The 21,568-nt window shown below is 20.7% G+C and overlaps 10 protein-coding genes across 10 annotated transcripts in view; 6 read left to right on the top strand and 4 right to left on the bottom strand.

The window, feature by feature from the left end:
• Positions 1–467: 467 nt before the first annotated feature.
• On the top strand, positions 468–4,054 carry DDB_G0288367 (hypothetical protein; the record flags this gene model as incomplete). The annotated part of the gene is made up of 4 exons (XM_631693.2): positions 468–2,005; positions 2,100–2,260; positions 2,362–2,605; positions 2,680–4,054. Coding segments are annotated over 4 exons (3,318 nt in total), but the record flags the coding sequence as incomplete, so codon positions are not given.
• A 353-nt stretch (positions 4,055–4,407) lies between these two features.
• On the bottom strand, positions 4,408–4,719 carry DDB_G0288357 (hypothetical protein; the record flags this gene model as incomplete). The annotated part of the gene is made up of 1 exon (XM_631692.1): positions 4,408–4,719. One exon carries the CDS (start codon positions 4,717–4,719, stop codon positions 4,408–4,410), a length of 312 nt encoding a protein of 103 aa, XP_636784.1.
• A 953-nt stretch (positions 4,720–5,672) lies between these two features.
• DDB_G0288355 (RmlC-like cupin family protein) lies at positions 5,673–8,362 on the bottom strand (the record flags this gene model as incomplete). Its single annotated transcript, XM_001134522.1, has 3 exons — positions 5,673–7,467; positions 7,562–7,726; positions 7,818–8,362. The coding sequence occupies 3 exons, from the start codon at positions 8,360–8,362 to the stop codon at positions 5,673–5,675; spliced, it is 2,505 nt and encodes an 834-aa protein (XP_001134522.1).
• Positions 8,363–9,449: 1,087 nt separating this feature from the next.
• Positions 9,450–10,110, top strand: DDB_G0288353 (hypothetical protein; the record flags this gene model as incomplete). The annotated part of the gene is made up of 2 exons (XM_631690.1): positions 9,450–9,498; positions 9,653–10,110. The coding sequence occupies 2 exons, from the start codon at positions 9,450–9,452 to the stop codon at positions 10,108–10,110; spliced, it is 507 nt and encodes a 168-aa protein (XP_636782.1).
• A 1,037-nt stretch (positions 10,111–11,147) lies between these two features.
• Positions 11,148–12,118, top strand: DDB_G0288371 (Golgi phosphoprotein 3 family protein; the record flags this gene model as incomplete). Its single annotated transcript, XM_631689.1, has 3 exons — positions 11,148–11,501; positions 11,582–11,753; positions 11,856–12,118. The coding sequence occupies 3 exons, from the start codon at positions 11,148–11,150 to the stop codon at positions 12,116–12,118; spliced, it is 789 nt and encodes a 262-aa protein (XP_636781.1).
• Positions 12,119–12,439: 321 nt separating this feature from the next.
• kif13 (kinesin family member 13) lies at positions 12,440–16,620 on the bottom strand (the record flags this gene model as incomplete). Its single annotated transcript, XM_631688.1, has 4 exons — positions 12,440–15,696; positions 15,809–16,018; positions 16,111–16,215; positions 16,395–16,620. 4 exons carry the CDS (start codon positions 16,618–16,620, stop codon positions 12,440–12,442), a joined length of 3,798 nt encoding a protein of 1,265 aa, XP_636780.1.
• Positions 16,621–17,077: 457 nt separating this feature from the next.
• DDB_G0288351 (hypothetical protein) lies at positions 17,078–18,736 on the bottom strand (the record flags this gene model as incomplete). Its single annotated transcript, XM_631687.1, has 2 exons — positions 17,078–18,523; positions 18,623–18,736. 2 exons carry the CDS (start codon positions 18,734–18,736, stop codon positions 17,078–17,080), a joined length of 1,560 nt encoding a protein of 519 aa, XP_636779.1.
• A 620-nt stretch (positions 18,737–19,356) lies between these two features.
• On the top strand, positions 19,357–20,058 carry rpl35 (S60 ribosomal protein L35; the record flags this gene model as incomplete). The annotated part of the gene is made up of 2 exons (XM_631686.1): positions 19,357–19,360; positions 19,682–20,058. 2 exons carry the CDS (start codon positions 19,357–19,359, stop codon positions 20,056–20,058), a joined length of 381 nt encoding a protein of 126 aa, XP_636778.1.
• Positions 20,059–20,272: 214 nt separating this feature from the next.
• DDB_G0288365 (hypothetical protein) lies at positions 20,273–20,573 on the top strand (the record flags this gene model as incomplete). Its single annotated transcript, XM_631685.1, has 3 exons — positions 20,273–20,322; positions 20,356–20,426; positions 20,533–20,573. 3 exons carry the CDS (start codon positions 20,273–20,275, stop codon positions 20,571–20,573), a joined length of 162 nt encoding a protein of 53 aa, XP_636777.1.
• A 78-nt stretch (positions 20,574–20,651) lies between these two features.
• The window catches only part of DDB_G0288369 (hypothetical protein), a gene marked incomplete at both ends in the record, with an annotated part of 1,646 nt that continues 729 nt past the window's right edge, over positions 20,652–21,568 (top strand). The window contains 3 exons of the mRNA XM_631684.1: positions 20,652–20,837; positions 20,935–21,118; positions 21,230–21,399. Of these exons, the coding sequence (XP_636776.1) occupies positions 20,652–20,837; positions 20,935–21,118; positions 21,230–21,399 (540 nt within the window). The remainder of the gene's footprint in view (positions 20,838–20,934; positions 21,119–21,229; positions 21,400–21,568) is intronic.

The raw sequence follows: 21,568 nt of genomic DNA, 5'->3' as shown, positions 1-21,568 counted from the left end.
TTTTATTTTTTTTATTTTCTATTGTTTTATTTTTTTTTTTTTTTTTTTCCAACCTAATTTTTTTTATTTTCTCAATCAATCATAACACAGAATTCAATAAATTCCCACCATCTTTCTTTGTTTCCAAGCTATTATTTTTTTTTTTTTAAAAAAAAAAATAACAATAAAAAAAAAAAAATAAAAAAAAAATGAATTTAGAAGACGAGCTACTTTTTTTCGAGCCACCGCCAATAGCCAGTAATAATAATAATAATATCAACTTAATACATCATAATAATCCAAATAATAACACAATATCTAATATTAATACTAATCAAAATATGCCAAATAATTTCAATATTCAAAACATACAAAATAATAATAATAATAATAATAATAATAATAATAATAATAATAATAATAATAATAATAATAATAATAATAATAATAATAATAATAATAATAATAATAATAATAATAATAATAATAATAATAATAATAATAATAATAATAATAATAATAGTAATAATAATAATAGTAATAATAATATTGGAGAATTTTATTCAACATCACCAAGTGATTCACCAAAATCAGAAGAATATGAAACTTTTAATAATAATTTAATTCATACTTCAAATAATAGTTTTATAAATTTTTCAAGTGTTATAGTTGATCCACCATTAATTCCAACAACTTTACCATCAACTGCAAATATTAAATTAATGATAAATTCTCAAAATAGTTTTCAAATATTTCCAACAGATAATTCATCAGACTTATTAAGTCAATTAAATGAAGCTCAAAATAATGATAATAGCAGAGATAATGATATTCAATCACCTTCAATTTTTAATGATTCAGATTTATCAAATTCAACCTCAACCATTACTACCACTACTACCACTACTACCACTACCACCACTAACACCACTAACACCACTAACACCACTAACACAACTTCAAACCAAACAATAAATAAAGATAAAAATGAGTTTGAAAATGAGTTTGGAAATGAAAATGAAAATGATAATAATGATGATAATAATGATGATAATAATAATAATAATAATAATAGTAAAACTACAACTAAAAATAGAATAATTAAAAAACAAGAAAATCAAGAGGTTTTATTTTCATCATATTCACCAAGTGAAGCATTAAAGAAATCTCAACATTTATTTATGGTAACACCAACATTTTATGCAGCTAAAAAGAATCAAAAAATTGGTGTTTTTTTATATAAAAATAGTAATTTGAATAGAATTTGTACAGAACATCCACAATTGAAACTTGTATTGAAACCAACATCACCCTATTGGATTCCAAGTTCATTCACAAGAAAAGTAAATAGATTAAACATTGAAGAGTATGCACCAAATCAATTCACAACATTGGAATGTGATTTAACAAATGGCGAAGCAATTTTTGGTCCAGTTAGAATTAAAAAAACTGGTTGGTATTATTTAAATTGTTCAATTGAATTACCACCATTACCAAATGCTGAACAATTATTATTTAAAGATTTCTCTTTTACTTTTAAATTATATTTTTATGGTTGTCCAACAAAATCTAAAAAAGAACCATCACCATCACCATCATCATCATCATCATCATCATCATCATCATCATCATCATCATCATCATCATCGTCATCACCATCATCTACTTCTAATTCATCAACAACTTTTAGTGATAAATCATCATCATCATCATCATCATCATCATCATCAAATGATTCAATAACTCAAAATGATAAATCATTTAATCCATCATCAATTAGTGATATTTATTTTAGACCAAGGGAAAGTTTATTTAATTATATATCTACATTACAAGAAACTGGTGCTCGTTGGTCAGATTTGGAAAATATTTTAAATTATTATTCAATTAAATTTGAAAATAACCATGAAATTTTATCCGAACTTTTAATTGAACAAAGTATTGGTTGTACTTATACAAGTGATTTTTCAAATGCTCATTATTTATTAGATAAAGCTTTAGAATTATCATCTTCTCCTGAAAATTTGTAAGTTATTATTTTTTTATTTTTTATTTTTTATTTTTTATTATTATTATTAAATAAAGTTATTAATATTTTTATTTTTTTTAAATATAAATAGATTTAAAGTTAGTTATTTAAAATCTGCTATTTTTAGAATTCAAAAAAATTATTCAGCATCAAAATTAAATTTAGATACATGTGATTTTTTATTTAATAAAATTAAAATGGGATCATTACATATTGGTCAATATTATTTTAATAAAGCAGCTCATGATTATGGTAAGTTTATTAATTTTAATTTTTTTTTTTTTTTTTTTTTTTTTTTTTTTTAATAAATTTATTAATTAATTTTATTTTATTTTTAATAATTATTTAAATAGATATTTTAATGAGTAAAAAATCAAAATCAAATGAATATTTACAACAAAGAGATTTTGTAATTGAAAAACTTCAACTTGCTTCAAATCATTACTCAATTGATTATAAAAATGCTTTATCTGGTGCACCAAGTCCGAGAAGTATCAATGGTGCCTATAGATCGAATATTAGAATTACCCAAGCGATTCTAGGTGGTCAAAATTTAACAATGGCTGATATTTTACATGCTGAAGAATATTTATTAAAGTAATATTATTTTTTTATTATTTTATTAATATATACAAATATTAATTAATTAATTAATTTATTTTTTTAAAAAGGATACCAAATATAAATAGTTATTCATTTACACAAAGAACTCAAACACATTTATATTTTACATGGGCAGATTTATGTTTAGCAAAATCATTTGCATTATTTGGGAATAATAATCAACAATCATTTGATATGTTAAGAAAAGCTTTAACCTATATTCATAAATCATCAAGTGCTTCACATCAATTAGGTTTTAATAATGAAATTAAATATTGTCAAGATCGTTATGTTAAACTTAATCAAATGGCTCCAAAATCTTTATTAAATAATTTGAATGGTACAAATTTATTCTTTTCAAATCAAAATAATAACTTTAATTCAAAAGAATCTTTACCATTACCAGGTCCAACTCCTTTTAATGATATTGATAATTTTGATTCAACTATTGATCAACAAAATAATATTCAAATACCATCACCACAACAACAAGAACAACAACAACAACAACAACAACAACAACAACAACAACAACAACAACAACAACAACAACAACAACAACAACAACAACAACAACAACAACAACAACAACAACAACAACAACAAATTATTCAAAATAATAACCAAAATAATATAAACAATAATAGTAATGATAACTATAATAACAATAATAGCAACAATCTATTTAATAACCAAAACCATAATATAATTAACAATCAAAATAATCAAATTAATAGTAATGGAATTGGTATAAATTATAATACTAATCAAAATAATAATATTACTAACTTTATCAACAATACTCCAACAAACTATAATAATAGTAATAATAATAATAATAATAATAATAATAATAATAATAATAATAATAATAATAATAATAATAATAATAATAATAATAATAATAATAATAATAATAATAATAATAATAATAATAATAATAATAATAATAATAATAATAATAATAATAATAATAATAATAATAATTATAATAATCAACAAATTCCAAATATTAATAATGTTTTAAATAGTCTAAGCAATTTAACAAACTCTGATATTTCCCATTTCATTCAAGAATTATTAAAAAAGAATGCTCAAATTGATTTAAATCAAATACTTCAAGATATCACTAAAACTTCAAATCTTAATAGTTCTTCTGGTAATAATAGTTTTTATAGTCCCCAATTAAACGATCAATCATTTCCTGTAAATAATAGTCAACAACAACAACAACACCAACAACAACAACACCAACAAATTCATTCAAATATTCCTAACTTACCAATGGAAACCATTACAACACCAATGTTTAGAAATCTTAATGGCCCCAATAATAATAACCCAAATGATATTTTAAACAATTACAATAATGGTAATAATTTATCACCATTTTTGCCAACTTCCCAAAACTTTAATTTAAATTCTTCAAATGACCAATTTTAAAAATGTTTTTAAACTGTATAAATAAATGTAAAAAAAAAAAATTAAAAAAAATTAAAAAAAAATAAAAAAATAATATTTTCTCGTTGCATTAGGTAATATAAATTACCCAATAGCCATGTACTCTATATCAAATTAATTAAATTAATATTAAAACAAAAATAAAAGTAAAAATAACAATAATAATAATATTTTAATACTTAATACAAGATAAATGTAAAAAATAAAAAATAAAAAATAAAAAATAAAATACTAATTGCGTGTGGAATATTTAAATATATTTTATTTACAAGTTATTTTCAGTCGAACAAAAAATGTTTTTTTTTTTTTTTTTTTTTTTTTTTAGAATATTGATTTTAAAATTTTAAAGGAATACCAAGAGAGGATGGTCTTTTATTTATACTACTTATTTGAGATTCCCATATTGATTTTCTGTGATTTAGATAATCTTGATTTAAATTTAATAAGTCTGTTAATGTTGAATTTATAATTAAACTTTCAAACTCTATGGAATAGAATTCAGAGTCTTCAAATTTTACAAGTTGGTTATTTTTATTTTGTATTATTTGAGATGATGAAAGGTAAATATTTTTTTTTATTGGAGTATTTGGGCACATTTTTGTATTAATACATTCACAACTATTTATAATTTTTAATTTGTTTTCCATTTTTTTTTTTATTTTTTTTAATTTTTTTTATTTTTATTTTTTTATTTTTTAATTTTTAATAAAAATTAATATTTTAATAAATTTTAATCAAAAAAGATTATAAATAAAAAAAAAAAAAAAGTTTTGTTTATATTGCTTTTTAATTTTTATAAAAATAATTTAAATAAAAAAAGAAGAAAAAAAAAAAAAAATGAAAAAATAATATTTAAATAGTTCCAAAAATATTATTGTTATTATTTTTTTTATTTTTTTTTTATTTTTATTTTTATTTTTTTTTAACCGTTTGATGATATGGTATATTGGGGGTGTCTAAATTAACACAATGATTAATTTTTATTTTTTTGGTAATAAAAGAATAAAATTAATTTTTTTTTTTCATTTTTGTATTCCATTTTCATAATTATTATTACAATAAATACCACACCAACCTCCAATAAAAAATTAACCCTATCACTATTTGGTTTTTTTTTGCAAACAAAAAAATGTGACCGATCTGATCGAAATATTTTTGAAATGATGGCGCAAAAAAATTTTTTGAGCCAATTAATTTGGAAATGCACAAAAAAATACATATTATTATTTTTTTGTGAAGTTATTTCGATTTAACACATTTTAATGCTTCAAATCTTTAATTTTTCTTTTCCTCCATTTCGATTCAATCACTTTGATTTTAAATTAATTTTAACATTTTTTTTTTCTTTTACTCTTTTTTTTTTTTTTTTTATAAAATTGTATTTTAATTTTTAAAAAAAAAAAAAAAAAAAAAAAAAAATTGGTCCAATACCCCAAAATGAAAACCAATTTTAATAAATAATTTCTAAAACAACACAAACTATGGAAATTGATCGTTTAAGAAGTATAAGAAATAAATTTGTTTATGAGAAATTAAATTATATAGCATTTAGTAAATGTTTTTTTTTTATTTTGTTTTTTTATTTTTTTATTTTTTTTTTTTAATGTTTCCATAACAAGGATTGAGAATCAATAGAAAAGGGTAAAGTTCTTAATTTTCCTTTTGTTAAACGACCTTGACATTTTGACTTTACAATCTTTGGATCGGTAGCGAGGAATACTAAAATATCTTTTAATCTTTGAACTAAATGACCAAATAAATCATAACAACCTTGAAGATGAGGATTTTGAAAAAGGAATTGAGAATTCAAAAAGGTTTCTAATGAATTGATTTGATCCCTTTGTAATAATAAAATATGATTTAAATCTTTATCCAAACTATTAAAATTCTCTTTTGATCTCTCCGTTTCAATTTGAAAAATTGGTGGAACCAATGGATAGTCTGATGGAATTATAATTAACACTTCAATATCAGCAAAACTATTCTTGAAGAATAGTTTTACTAAATCTGATCCATAAATTGTTGGATTATTTGAATCTGTTTCTGATAATGCTGACATAAATTTAATTGTTGTTGAAAATGGTGTTATTGTACTACTACTATTACTATTACTACTGTTATTATCTCTTTCTCTATCTCTTTCTTTTTCTCTTTCTCTTTCTTTTTCTCTTTCTTTTTCTTTTTCTTTTTCTCTTTCTCTTTCTCTTTCTCTTTCCCTTTCTCTATCCCTATCCCTATCTCTATCTCTGTCTCTATCCCTATCTCTATCCCTATCTCTATCTCTTTCTCTATCTCTATCTTTTTCTTTTTCTTTTTCTTTTTCCTTTTCCTTTTCTTTTTCTTTTTCTTTTTCTCTTTCTTTTTCTTTTTCTCTTTCTCTATAGGTACTATTTGTTGATTTATAATTTAATGCTTGTCTCTTTAGAATATTAATTTGTTTTTCTAAAGAAACTTTACACTCTAATCTCTTTAAGACAGAGTTCATAATATTAGCAGTGATTGACCATTGATTAAATGTAGATTGGTTACTATCGGATTGAATAAATTTACATGGTAATAATCCACATAAAACTTGTGTCCATTTATATGGTCTACCGAATCCACTATTATATGAATCAATAATATTAACATTGATGTTATTTTGATGAGATTGTTGTTGTGATGGTTGTTGATTATTAATTGGTTTTGGTGATAGAGGGGTTGGTGAGGTGATAGAAATTGGGGGAATTTCAACATCACCTGTAAATGATGCTAATAAACCTGTATCATTTGGAAATATATTATATAAATAAAAATCAGAATGATCTATTGGTTTACAAAGTACAATATTTCTAAACCAATCCCAAGTAAACTCTAATGATACCTTTGTATCGAATATTAAATAATCTAAAATCACTGATAATGGATGATAATCACTATTGTTATTATTTCTAAGTGTTATTTCTTCTTGTGATTGTTGTTGTTGTTGTTGTTGTTGTTGTTGTTGTTGTTGTTGTTGTTGTTGTTGTTGTTGTTGTTGTTGTTGTTGTTGTTGTTGTTGTTGTTGATGGTGTTGATGTTGAGTTTGTTGTGAATAAATCATAAAATCAGAATTAAAAATTGTTGCTTTATCCATATCACCTTTAATTTTTAATAATAGGTTATCAGAATTCATTGTTGATTTTGTATTGGATTGTAAATATGAATTCACTGAATAATATAATACATATAATGGTTTTGGTAAATTGAATATACTTTGTTCATAATTACTAGTTGAACTTGGTTGAATATTTGATATATTTGATGCCAATGCTGTAACATTTGTTAATAATGATGATAAAAACTCTTGTTTAGTTGTATTTAATCCTAAATGTAATCTTTTATCTCTTTGTATCTTGTTTAATTGTTCAATTGTTCTGTAAAAAAAAAAAAAAAGATAAAAAAATAAAAAAATTAATTGTTGAACAAAAAATAAATAAATAAATAATTTTATTTTTTAAAAAAACATACCTATTTCTTTCATATAATTCAAAATTTAATCTATTTAATAATAAATTATGTTGATTTAATTCTTCATTACCAGTGTCAACTGATTCTAATTTAATTGATGTACAATCTTTAATTTTATTTTCAAAATCTTCTAATGATAATAATTTAGGTTTTTGATCATCAATTCTAATAATAATAAATAAATAAAAAAAAGTATATATTTTTTAATATTAATATTAATTATTATTATTATTAGTATTAAAATTAGTAAACTTACTTAAAATCTTTATATGAATTAATTTCTTTTTCTAAATGATTTTTTTCATATAGATAGTTTTGATAAACAAGATTCAGTTTTTCAAATTTCTCTTTCTCTTCATTCTTTTTTGTTTTTTTAGTTTCTGAATCGATATGAGTTTTATGAATTGCTTTTTTTATCTCTATGAAATCTGACATTATTGAATCGGCTAATACTGATGCAATTGGTGAAAGAGTCGGTTTAATTGGTGGTGGTGGTGTTATTGATCCATCAACATTTGATGATGGTGATGATGATAGTATTGGTGATGTTGATGATTTTAATTTTACCAATTGTAAACATTTCTCTTTAATTCTATTTGATATTATAATTGCATCCTCTACTAATGATAAATCAACACTCATTGCTTTTCTTTGATCTTTATTTATATATGATGTTTCACCTTCTTCCATTGGTTCTTCCTCCTCCCCCTCCCTATCCTCTTCCTCCTCATCACCATTATTATTATTATTATCTTGATTTATTTCTTTAAATTCAATATCAATTTTAACAACCTCTGTCATTATTATTAAATTTATTATTATGAATTTAAAAAAAATAAAAATAAAAATAAAAATAAAAATGAATAAAAAAAAAAGTTTTCATTTTTTTTTTTTTTTTTTTTTCCAACCAAATTTTTTTTTTTTTAATTTTTTTTTATTTTTTATGTGAACGTATGTTCATTTTTGGTAATAAATTATAAATATATCATAAAATAAAAAAAAAATAAAAAATAATAAATAAAAAAAAATAAAGATAAAAAATACTTTATAAATCTGAATTTAGAAATTTAAAGAGGGTGACCACATTTAGTGGGTTTTTTTTTTTTTTTTTTTAAATGTTTAGATTTTTTTTTTTTTTTTTTTTTTACTTTTTTTTTTTTTTTTTTACAATCATTACACACACTTCTACAGATATTATGATAATACTATAGTATCCCCATATAATAACTTAATTATTTTATTATTTTTTATTTTTTGGAAAAAAAAAAAAATAATATTAAAATTTGCAACCAAAATAAAAAAAACTCTTTTGCAATAAAATAAAAAATTTTAATTAATAAAAATAATAAAAATAATAAAAACAATAAAATAATAATAATAATAATAATAATAATAATAATAATAATAATAATAATAATAATAATAATAATAAAAAAATATTTAAAAAAAAAAAAATATCAATCTGGATAAAAAAAAATAAAAATATAAAAAAAAAAAACAATCAAAAAAATTTAATAAGAATCAAATAATAATACTAACTATAAAAAAAAAAAAAAAAAAAAAAAAAAACCCCAAAATTTAATTAATAATAATAAAATTTTAAAAAAAAAAAAAAAAAAAAAAAAAACTATTGAATAAAATAAAATATATAAATATTTTATTTTTATTATTATTATTATATTTGACAATTTTATTTGGTGGTATTAATTCAAATCATTGTTGCCTAGGGCCTATAAATGATAATTTAAAATGTTCAAAAGTTTATTATGATAATTTTGTTTTAGAATATCATTGTATAAATGATACATTATTATTTATTTATAATAATGAAAATAATTCACCAGAAAATTATAATGATATACCACCTTTATCATTATTAAATTCAACAATGGTAATTCCAAATTTACATAATTCAATACCAATTTGCGGAAAATGTGGTATGTTTATTATTAAAATATTATAATAATTATAATTTTAGTAATAATTATATATTTATTCAAATATTATAAATATATTAATTTTAATTAATCATTAATTATTTTTTAATTTTTTAATTTTTTTTTTTTTTTTTTTTTTTTTTTTTTACAATAGATCCAAAATTAACAAATTCATTCATTGGAATTGTACTTTTTTTAGCAGTTTTAATTATTGGTATTTTAATATTAATTCTTTTTTATTATAATAAAGAAATTAATAAAAACAGTTCACAATATTTACCAATTCATTCACCTGGTAGTGGTAACCCATCACCCTCTTCATCATTTTTAATTAATAATAATAATAATAATAATAATTATCATCAAAACAACAATAGTAATAACAATAATATTATTTATAATCCATACTATAATTCGTCTACCACTTCACCATACTATTTATCACCAAATTCGAATCATAACCCCTCATTAATTTTATATCATCAATCTAGATTATTAGGTAATATACATTCAATTAATTCGATTAATAATAATAACAATAATAATAATAATAACCCACCAACAAACATTTCAAATAAATTAAATAAGAATGGGGAAACCAAAAATATATAGTAATAACAATAGCAATAAAAAAAGCACTCAAATGGAAAAATGGGGTTAACGTAAAACAATAAAGAAATTAATTGCAATTTATTTTTTTTTTTTATTCATTTTTTTTTTACCTTTTGTATTATTATTTTTTTCTTTCTTTTTTTTCTTTTTTTTTAATTATTGTCTTCCCCCACCCCAATAACAATTTTTTAAACATATTTTAAAAGTAATAAAAATGAAACGATAATAAGCTTGAGTTTTGAGTTTACCACACATCCCCCACTCCCCACTTGTTTTTTTTGTGGTGTGGTTAATTTTTTAATTTTAGTAAATATCCATCCATATTTAGAACTTAAAAATCCTACTAATATCCAAATACCATATAAAAAATCTCTATCAAGAATTCAAATGTATATATGAATTTTAAATTTACACACACCATAAAATAATTCAACGTTTAAAATAAAGTGAAATTAGTGTAATTAATTTTTTTTTTTTTTTAATTTTTTAAAAAAATAGGGTTTATAAAAACATATTATTTTTTATTTTCTTTTCTGTTTTAATTTCAATCCATCACATAAAAACAAAATTTTAAATTACTATTGTATTTTTATCTTTTTCTCACCCAACCAAAAAATTGTATACAAATAATTAAAAAAAATAAAATTAACACTTTCCTAAAATATATAAATAATAAAAAATAATAATTTTTAATAATAATAATTAAATAAATTAAAATATTTATATAAAATAAAATAAATTAATTTCTTTAATAAAAAATAAATATAATCTTATTATTATAGTTTTAAACTATTTAGAAAAAATAATAATTAAATTAAAATAAAAAAAAAGATCATTTAATTTTAAAATTTGTACAATTATAGCAATATTTTATAATACTAATAATAATATTAATAAAAATTTTAATAATAATAATAATAATAATAATAAATATAAATACAAATATTAAATCGATAATAAAAAATCTTTTATAAAAATAATTTTAAAAAAAAAAAAGAAAAACAACTTTTTGAAAAATGAACGAATTATTAATTAAAATGAACCCAGATAATGATAATGATTCTTTACCATTATTAACATTACCAGAACAATTATTTTTATTAATATTAAATCCAGAAACTGGGAAATTACCATATACATTTGTACCATTATTTCATGGTTTCGTTGGATGTGGTATTGCAGAATTACAATTAATGGATAAGGTTATTGTAACAAAACAAAACTCACAATCATTTAATAACAATAAAATGTTAATTAAAGTAATTGATCATTCAAAAACTGGTGATACATTTTTAGATTATATATTATCCAAATTATCTAATTCATTTGCTCAAAAAGGTTTACAAATGGCAACTGCAATCTTAACAATTTCAGTCGGTTTAAATAAAATGGTAAAATATTTTTGAAAATATTTTCAAAATAAATAAATAATTTTTATTAACAATTGGTTTTAATTTTTTTATTTATATAGAAAAGAATTACAGAAACAATTGCACAATCATTAATTAAAAAAGGATTTATAAGAGGAACTTTAAAAAGATCAGTTTTATTTAAAAATAAATCTATTTATGAAGTAATAGATTACCAAGCTAAATTATCTGTTGAATCTAGTATTTGTAAAGTTTTATCAACTCCTCCAGATTGTAAATATTAATTCTTTTTTTTTTTTTTCACAATTATTCTTTTTTTTTTTTATATTAATAATTTCTTTTTTTTTTTTTTTTTTTTTTTTTTAATCTTAAAAGATCCAGATAACTGTTTAAGGGAATTAATTATTTTATTAACATTTAAACAATATGAAGATTTTTTAATTAAACCAAAATTAATGGATTCTTTAATTTCTCGTTTATACCATCCAGAACAATGTGCACATATTAAAGCAAATCTTAGATTAATTAATAAAAATTTCTATAAAGAACCAAGTGAAGTACATTTAACAAATGACCCATCAGTTAAAATGTTAAGTTTAGTTATTGGGGGTATTAGAAATGCAATCACCTCTGAATAAAATAAAATATATACACATACAAAAAGATAAAATTCAATAGAAATCATTATTATTTTTTAAAAAAAAAAAAAAAAAAAAAAAAGACTATAATAATGTAAAACGAAATTATATACATATATTTTTTAAAAATAAAAATAAAAATAAAAACAAAAACAAATTATTTATTAAAATTATATGTTACAACAAAAAATTTAATATTTAAAAAATTTTATTTTTTTTTTTTTTTTTTATCTTTTTTTTAACTAAAATTAAAGATATCAATTATATTTATTTGTTGATTTGATAATTTGTTGTTTTGATTAATTTTTTTTTTTTTTTTTTTTATTTCAAAGGGGTTTGTTGTTTTAAACTTTTAAGTTTACTTGAAATTGTACTACCACCACCGAAAATTGAAGGTTTTGAAGAATGAATGATTGGAGTTGAAATATTTTGTTTTTTAGATAAAGATGTCAAGATGGGTTTTGATTTTTTTACATTTAAAGACTGATTAGCACTTGAGTTGACTCCTTTTAATTTTCTTGATGGTGTCAATCCAACTTTTTTAGACACTACGGCGTTTTTCGATGCTCTTGATGACTTTTTATTTGAAGAAAGAAGACTACGAACATCATCATCTGAATTATCTGAATCACTGTCATCATCTAATAATGAAAAATCAATTGAATTATTACCACGATTAAAACTACCATTTAAATTATTAAAAAATGATGGTGGTTGTTGTTGTGGTTGTTGTGGTTGTAAAAATGAAATTGGTGTTGAGTTTAATTGTGAAAGTATACTTGGTGGTTGTGGAGGTTGGATTTGGTCCTGTAAAATCTTTTGTTTTGATAATTTTGGTGAAGAAAATGGTGATTCATTTACTAAAGATAATGTAGGTGAAGTTGTTATCATTAACTGTTTCTCTATTGCTAACTTTTTCTTTTTTGCTGATTGTTGTTGTTGCTGTTCCTGTTGTTGTTGTTGTTGTTGTTGCTGTAGTCGTTGGTACTCTTTGTTAGATAATTTCTTTGCAGATAAAGTGAGTTGGTTAGAAGATGGTACAATAAGTGGTTGTTGTTGTTGTGAAGATTTTAAATTTTTAGAAACACTCTTTGGTGTACTATTTAAATTTAATTTTAAACTTTTTGGAGTGATAGGAATTGTAGATGATTTTTGAGGTGTATCGATTTTCATGTTATCGCAATTTATACTTTTAGAACCATCAAAATTATTACTCTTTATTGAATTATTAATAGATTGATGATTATTTTCTTTACCACCTGCATTAGAATGGATTGAAGAAATAGAAGAAGAAGAAGAAGAAGAAGAAGAGGTTGAGATTGGTGAAGGAATATCAAAATGTTTCTTTGAGGGTGTTTCACCAGATTTTGAAGTTACTTTAATTGCAGAATCTAAATAGGAAGGTATTGAAGAGATTAGAGAATTCAATTGATTTGAACATTCATTAGTTGATGATTGAATGATTGATTTTCTTGAATCTAAACTATGAATTAAAGTATCTATATTCTCTTTAAAGGTTGATTTTGATTTTTCAATTAATGGTAAAATCTCATGAACTTGATTCTTCTCTATGATAACACGATCTAAAATATCCTTTTGTGATTGAATACCAAATGTGAAATCAGTGAAAGCCTCATTGAATTGATTTGTACATTGACGTTGACGTTGACTTAAATCAATACAACCGTCAGTTAACTGATTGATTCTCTTTTTTGCCTTTTCGATAGATTCAATTAATTTTGGGTCAACTTTTTTATTGTTTGCATGATGATCATTTAAAACTGATTTTACAGTTGATTCAAATTGATGAGAAAGTGTTGAAGATTGTTGTAAATTATTTGACAATGATTCAACCTGTTGTCTTGAATGATTATTGATAGAATTAAATTGTTTTTCAAAATGTTGTAAATTATTATCCATTGTATCATAATAAACCGAAGTTGAATCTGTGAAATTCTTTGAAAATTGTTGAATCACTTGACCAAGTTTACTCAATAATTTCTTCTCCCATTGTGTATTATTTAATATTTGTTTCTCTTTTAATTGTTTTTGATAATCTCTTTGTTCAATGATATATTGTGATTGATGTAACATCCATTGTGACATTGATTCTGAAAATTCTTGAATTAATTTATTTTGTTGTGATACTATTAAATCAGATTTATTAACATGATCATTTATTAATTTAAAACAATTATTAATTAAACTATCATCAATTATTTCATCACCATTATTACTATTATTATTATTACTATTAAAAAATGGTAATGAAAAATCAGATAATATAATCTTAATTTGATCAGATAATTGTTGAATTGTTTTATCTAATTTCATAAAGAGATCATTTGATTCTTTATTTAATTTTAATAATGGTTGTGTTTGTTGTTTATCATCATTATTTAATTGTTGAATTTGTAGAACAGATGAATCAATCAATTGTGATAAGTTATTAATACGTTTACCAATTAATTGATTTGATTTAGTTTGTTGGTCATGAACTACCTTTAATTGTACACTCAATGATTCCAATAGTTCATTTTGACCCATTTGTAATTTCGAAACCAACATTTGATTTAAATCGGTTAAACGTTTGGAAAGTATTGATTTTGAATCGATAATTGATTTTTGATTCTCTCGTTCCGTTGATTTCATCGTATCCAATTTCTCATGCAATTTCGATAAATCCTGTACTGCACTACCCAAATTTGAACGTAACATTGTATCCTGTGAAATAAATTGATCAATGAATTTTTGTTTCTCTTGTTGTTGTTTCTTTGAACTCTCCAATTCATTCATAGCCTCTTCAAACAACATTGTTTGCTCATCAAATGATTTTCTCATTGAAGAGATTTCGTGACGTTGAGCCTCCATCTTATGCTCTGTGATTGATTGTTGTGAGCATTTCTCCTCGAGTTCTCTCTTCATTTGTTCGTAAACATCAATGGTGAGGTAAACACCATTCTTGTCGTATGCAGCTTGAAGTAATTGCTTCAAATGAGCAATCTCTGATGACTGCTCTTTCAACAACGAATTCTTTGACATACGTTGATTGATTTGTGGTGTGTTTTTAATATTCTTTGCTTTCAATGCATATTCCAATGTATTGATAGTCTCTTCCAAATTCACCAACGATGGAGAAACCGTTGCAATAATTGATGTTTTAGTTTTACCACCTAACGAATCTTGAAGGATTTTTGTCAATTGCGATGATCTATAGGGTATATGTTTCTCATTGTTTGTTAAATCCGTTATAACTTTTCCCAATGTTAATAAACTCTTATTGATTAATGCTGCCTCTCTCAATCTATCGTTGTTACCTGATTTCTCTGCATTTTCACTACCTGCTAAATCCACTAAATTCAATTTACCAATCTTTATTAAATCCTCCCCACCAACTGATGTCTCTTTAACATGAACCGTTATTGAAAATATACAATGTGATCTACTAGATTGTTTATTATATTGTGTTTCAGCTGTTTGTCTTCTCTTACATGATTTTGCTAATACATTCAATATTGATTGTCTATCATTTACAACAATTTCTTCTAATTCTGGTATTTTAAATCCTTTTTGTGTATCTTAAAAATAAATAAATAATTAATAAAAATAAAATAAAAATTAATAAAAATTAAAATAATAATAATAATAATAATAATAATAATATTTAATATTATTATAAAATTAACTTACCAAACATTCCTAATGGTTTATTTAAATTTTCATTACCATTACATGCTAATAAATCGAAAATCTCCTCTTTATAAATCTCTAAATGTGATGCTCTTATATTATAATCTGCTCCAGATTGTTCAAGACATTGAAATAAGTAATTAATTGTTCTTGGTATAATACCCATATCCTCATTTGATCCATGTTTACCTTCCATTGTATGTGTTTTACCTTTTTTTTTTTTAAAAAAATGATAAATAAATTAGATAAAAAAAAAAAAAAAAATAGTGTATCGCTATCGCTATAAAAAAAAAAATACAAACCTGTTCCTGTTTGACCATATACAAAAATTGTTCCATTAAATCCCAATAAAACTTCATCACAAATTGGTTTTACTGCTATATTAAATACTTCACTTTGAATTGAATCTAAATAAATAATAATAATAATAATAATAATAATAATAATAATAATAATAATAATAATAATAATAATAATAATAATAATAATAATAATAATAATAATAATAATAATAAGAGAATTAATAAAATTTAGAAGGATTAAAAAAAAAAAAAAAAATTGAAAAAAAAAAAAAAAGAAACATTACCTTGATCAAAAACATGATCGAATTTATATTGTCTAGTTGTACCTTTATATTCACACAATACTTCTTTTGAAGAATCTGATACCCTAATTGGAACTGTTGTAACACCTTGATTCAATTCATATACTGAAAATGGACGAACCCTTACAAATGCTTGAATATTTTGTTCCTTTTTAACTGGTTCATTCTTTTTATTAATTTGATTATGAATTGATAAACCAGTTATCATTTTTTTTTTTTTTTTTTTTTTTTTTTTTTTTTTTTTTTTTTTTTTTTTTTTTTTTTTTCCTTTCTCTTTTTTTTTTATTATTATAATTATTTTTGAAAATAGATGTTTAAGAAAATTTTAATAATACAAAAGATCTTTTAGTTAATAATTTACCACAATAATATATATATAATGATATTAATTAAAATTAAAAAAATAAAAACAAAAAAATTAAAAAACAAAAAAAAAAAATAGGAAAAAAAAAAAAAAAAACAAATTTTAAAATTTTTGGAGGGAAAATAAAAAAAATAATTATGATAAAAAACTATTATTAAATTTATTGCAATTTATTCCAATTTTGGAAATAATTTTTATTTTAATTTTATTTTTATTTTATTTTTATTCTTATTTTATTTCTTTCTTTATTTTTTTATTTTCACTTTTTTTTCTATTTTTTTTTTATTTATTTTAATTTTTTTTATTTACATGATTTAATAGTATTAATATTTGATTTATAAAGTTTAACAATATCTTGATCCAATTTATAATATTTTGGAATTGCATTCATTTTCTTTGTATCCAAATCAACAACACCAATTTTATAATGAATATTTGTTTTACCTTTATTACCACTACTATTAATTAGTGTATCATCATTATCACCAATATCAATAGTATTTATAAAATTAAAATAACTATCAACATCATTAATATTATTATTATTATTATTATTATTATTATTATTATTATTATTATTATTATTATTATTATTATTATTATTATTATTATTATTATTATTAATTGGATTATCAACATTAAATGAAATCATAATTGAACAATCTTTAGCAGTACATGAAATCATGAATCTATCAATCTTTTCTTTTGCTTCACTATCAGTTAATTTATTTAATTCTTCATAATTAATATCATTATTAACTTGACCACCATTTAATTTATTATATAAATAATAAATACCTTCTATATCCATATCATCATATAATTGTACATTTTTAATATTTTGTAATATTGTTTCCCTTTGTAAAATTGATGAAATTATTGTTGATAATAAATAAATATTTCTTTCTATTTCCTCTTCTTCTTTTCCTCCTTTTTCTTCTTTTTCTTCTTTTTCTTCTTTTTTATTATTTTTAATAATGTTACTATTAATTAATAGTGATGATAATAAATTTGAATTTGTTGATTTATTTCTTTCAACACCACCACCCAATGAACCAGTGAATGATAATATACCATCACAATAAACTTTTAAATTATTTTGTGGATGATGAATCATATTGATAATTGATTGTTTTTGTCTATTACAATCACTACTAAATAGATCCAATGGACAATAACTACTAATTTCATCAATTGATCCCTCCTTTAATTTCAATTGTTGATGCATACAATATCTACATTTATTTAATTTGACATCTAATAACTCCCTATTCATATATTTATGTGGTTTTGGTAAGAACGCCCATTTTGGTTTAATTTCAATACAAATAACTTTACTAAATTTATTATTACCAATTTCATTATTATTATTATTATTATTATCATTATTATCATTATTATTATTATCATTATTATCATTATTATTATCATTATCATTATGATGATGTAAATATTCAATTTGATTTGGTGTATTATTATCTAATCTTGTTAAATCCATTATTAAAAATGCTGTTGTTAAATTTGTATCTAATCTAATTGTTGATCTTTTAATTGGTCTATAATTAAATATTAAATTATCTAATTTCACTAAGAAATCACTTGTAACATTTATCATTGATCCTGGAAATACATATTTATCTCCTAACAATGGTGACATTACATTTGATACGAAATTATATAATCCTATCTCTTTTTCTAAATCACTTCCACCATTACTTAATTTTTTAACTCTTAATACTAATCCATCCTTTTATTTTAATTATTATTATTGTTATTTTTTTCCAATTTTTTATTAGTAATAGATAAATTAAGATTTTTAAAAATCTAAAATAAATAATTTACACACTAATTTTTCATTTCTTGGGCCATTGTATGATAAAACAATATTCATTGCACCTTCTCCTTTATAAACCCAATATTCTGGTAAACCAATATCAACCTTTGATATGTTACAAGTCATTTTTTATGTATATTACAGGTATTGGAAATAAATTAAAATTATAAAAATAATAATAAAAAAAAAAAAATGAAAAAAAAAAAAAAAATGAAAAATGTGAGTGAAAAAAATAATAAAATAAAAATGATTTTAATTAATTTTGACAAATGAAGAAGAAAATCAAAATTAATTAAGTTTTGATTTTCTTTAATTTTTTTTTTTTTTTTCAATTTCAATTTCAATTTTTTTTTTTAAAAATTAATTTTAATTTAACACAAAATAAATGCAAAATAAAAAACCAGTCAAAAAAAAATAAAAAAAAATAAAAATAATAATAATAATAAAAGATAAAAGATAAAATAATATGTAATAAATAAAAATAAAATGATAAAAAAAATAAATAAATTTAAAAAAAAAAAAAAAAAAAAATTATTTGGACTTGGGATCAAAAATGTAATTGTAAATACAGTTATTTATAGCCCAAAAAAAAAAAAAAAAAAAAAAAAAACTGTAACAATTTTTAAAAAAAAAAAAAAAATAAAAAAAAAAAAAAATAAAAATTTTTTTTCGGTCTGCTGAAATATTGTGATACGCGAAAATTTTTAGTTTTTTTTTTTTTTTCAGTGTACTCTCAAAATTTCAACATGGGTATGTCACTACATATTACACGAATCCTATACATATAAATATTTCCACATACAATTAAGAATGAAAAAAAAAATAAAATAAATATAAAATAGTTTGGATTGATAATAGATTTGGATTAATGATTATGGATTAATGATTAATATTTTTTGGATTTAGGATTAAATATCAAACAGCAAAATATCAGTTATCAGTTATCAGTTATCACTTATCACATACCACCACATCGTTCATCTATCATTTATCACAATATTTATAGAAACGAAACTATGAATGATTATTTCTAACATGTTTCATAATAAAATAAAAATAATAATAATTTAGCCGAAAAAACTAAAGCTTTTGAACTCAGAACCAAAAACAAGACTCAATTACTTGAACACCTCAAGGAACTCAGAACTGAGCTCTCAAGTTTAAGAGTTGCCCAAGTTAAATCACCAAACCCAAGCAAATTAGCCAAAATCGGTACCGTCCGTAAAGCTATTGCCCGTGTTTTAACTGTTTTCAACCAAACTCAAAAGAACCATCTCCGTGCTGTCTATTCTAAAAAATCATCAAGCAAGATCCCAACTGATCTCCGTTACAAAAAGACTAGAGCCATCAGAAGACGTCTCACCAACAAACAATCTAAAGTTGTCACCTTAAGAGTTTCCAAAACTGCCACCAACTTCCCACAAAGAGTTTTCGCTGTTAAAGCCTAAATTTGCATTTAGATGATTTTAAAAAATAAAATATATTAAAAAAAAGAAAAAAAAAAATTATAGCGTTTTTTTTTTAATTTATTATTATATTCTGGAGGGTAATAATATTGGGGAAAAAAAAAACTTGGATTAAAACAGTTGAAATATAATTCAAAACATTCAATAATTATTTATATGATAAATGAAAAAAAAAAAAAAAACAATTAAAAAAATAATGGTTTTTGAAGATGTATTTGTTTTTTTTTATATTGGTTTGAAAAATAAGTATAATTTATTTTAATTTTAAATTATTTTTAGATTTTTATTTTTTATTTTTTATTTTTTATTTTTTTTTATTTTTTTTACTGTTTTTGGAAATTTGAATTTTTGTAAACAATTATTTTTTATTTTTTATTTTTTATTTTATTTTTTTTTGTTCAATTTTTAACCACAAAAGGAAATAGATTTTTATTTAATTTATATTTTTATTTTTAGTGGGAAATGAGGGTTTGAAGTGTTTTTACATAGTAATTTAATTTGGAAAAAAAAAAATTGGTTTTATTTTTTTGTTTTTTTTATTCTTTTGGTTTATTGTGCAGTAAAAAAAAAAAAAAATGGCAGATATTTCAAATTTAAGAAATGATTTAAGTATAAATAATGCAGATTTAGAATTATCAAAATCCAAAGAATTTCAATCATTTTTATCAAAATCAATAGATGAAGTTGGTTTAGTTAGAAAATTAGAAAGAAAACCATTAGTTTGGTTAGATGCTGATGATAATATTTTAAGTGCTTTTGATGTAAATATAATAGTTTATAAAAAAAAATTAAAATAAACCTTTATTTTACTAATTAATATTTTTTTATTCTTTTAAAAAATAAAAAAAAAAAAAAAAGGAATTATCAGCACAAGAATTATTATCAGCACCTGTTTTTTGTCAAATTTCAAAACAATGGGTAACAATTTTGGATATTAAAGATTTAGTAAAGTTTGTAGTTAGTTTGTTTGACAAAGATAATAATTTAGTTGAAAATATTGGTTTTGAACAAATTTCAATTAGAACTTTATTAACAAATAAAAGTAATTATTTAAAATTTTTTTTTTATTTTTTTTATTTTTTTTTTTTTATTTTATTATTATCATTTTTATTATTTCAATTACTAATTTTTTTTTTTTTTTTTTTTTTTATAGATGGTGTTTTTAAAAGACAATGCCCAATGATTGGAAAAAATGACTCTATTTTCAATTTATTAGATTTGTTTTATAAAAAGTTTCACAGAGTTTGCATTGCAATGTCAGATAACCAAATGGACATTAAGGTTTTTTCACAATTATCTTTAATTAAATGGATGGTTAAAAATGTAGGTACTTACTGTTAGAAAATGAAAAAAAAAAAAAAAAAAAAAAAAAAAAATAATAATAATGGAAAGATAATAATTATAATTTTCTAACATATTTTCATTTTTTAAAATTTTAGAACGTTTTGGGTTCATCTGGTGAATTTAGTGTAAGTATCATACTTTTTTTTTT

The sequence above is a fragment of the Dictyostelium discoideum genome (genome assembly GCF_000004695.1).
Source record: "Dictyostelium discoideum AX4 chromosome 5 chromosome, whole genome shotgun sequence".
In the NCBI taxonomy this organism is placed as follows: Eukaryota; Evosea; class Eumycetozoa; order Dictyosteliales; family Dictyosteliaceae; genus Dictyostelium; species Dictyostelium discoideum.
Note: the sequence above shows the minus strand (reverse complement) of the source record. Positions and strands in the feature narration are given on the sequence as shown.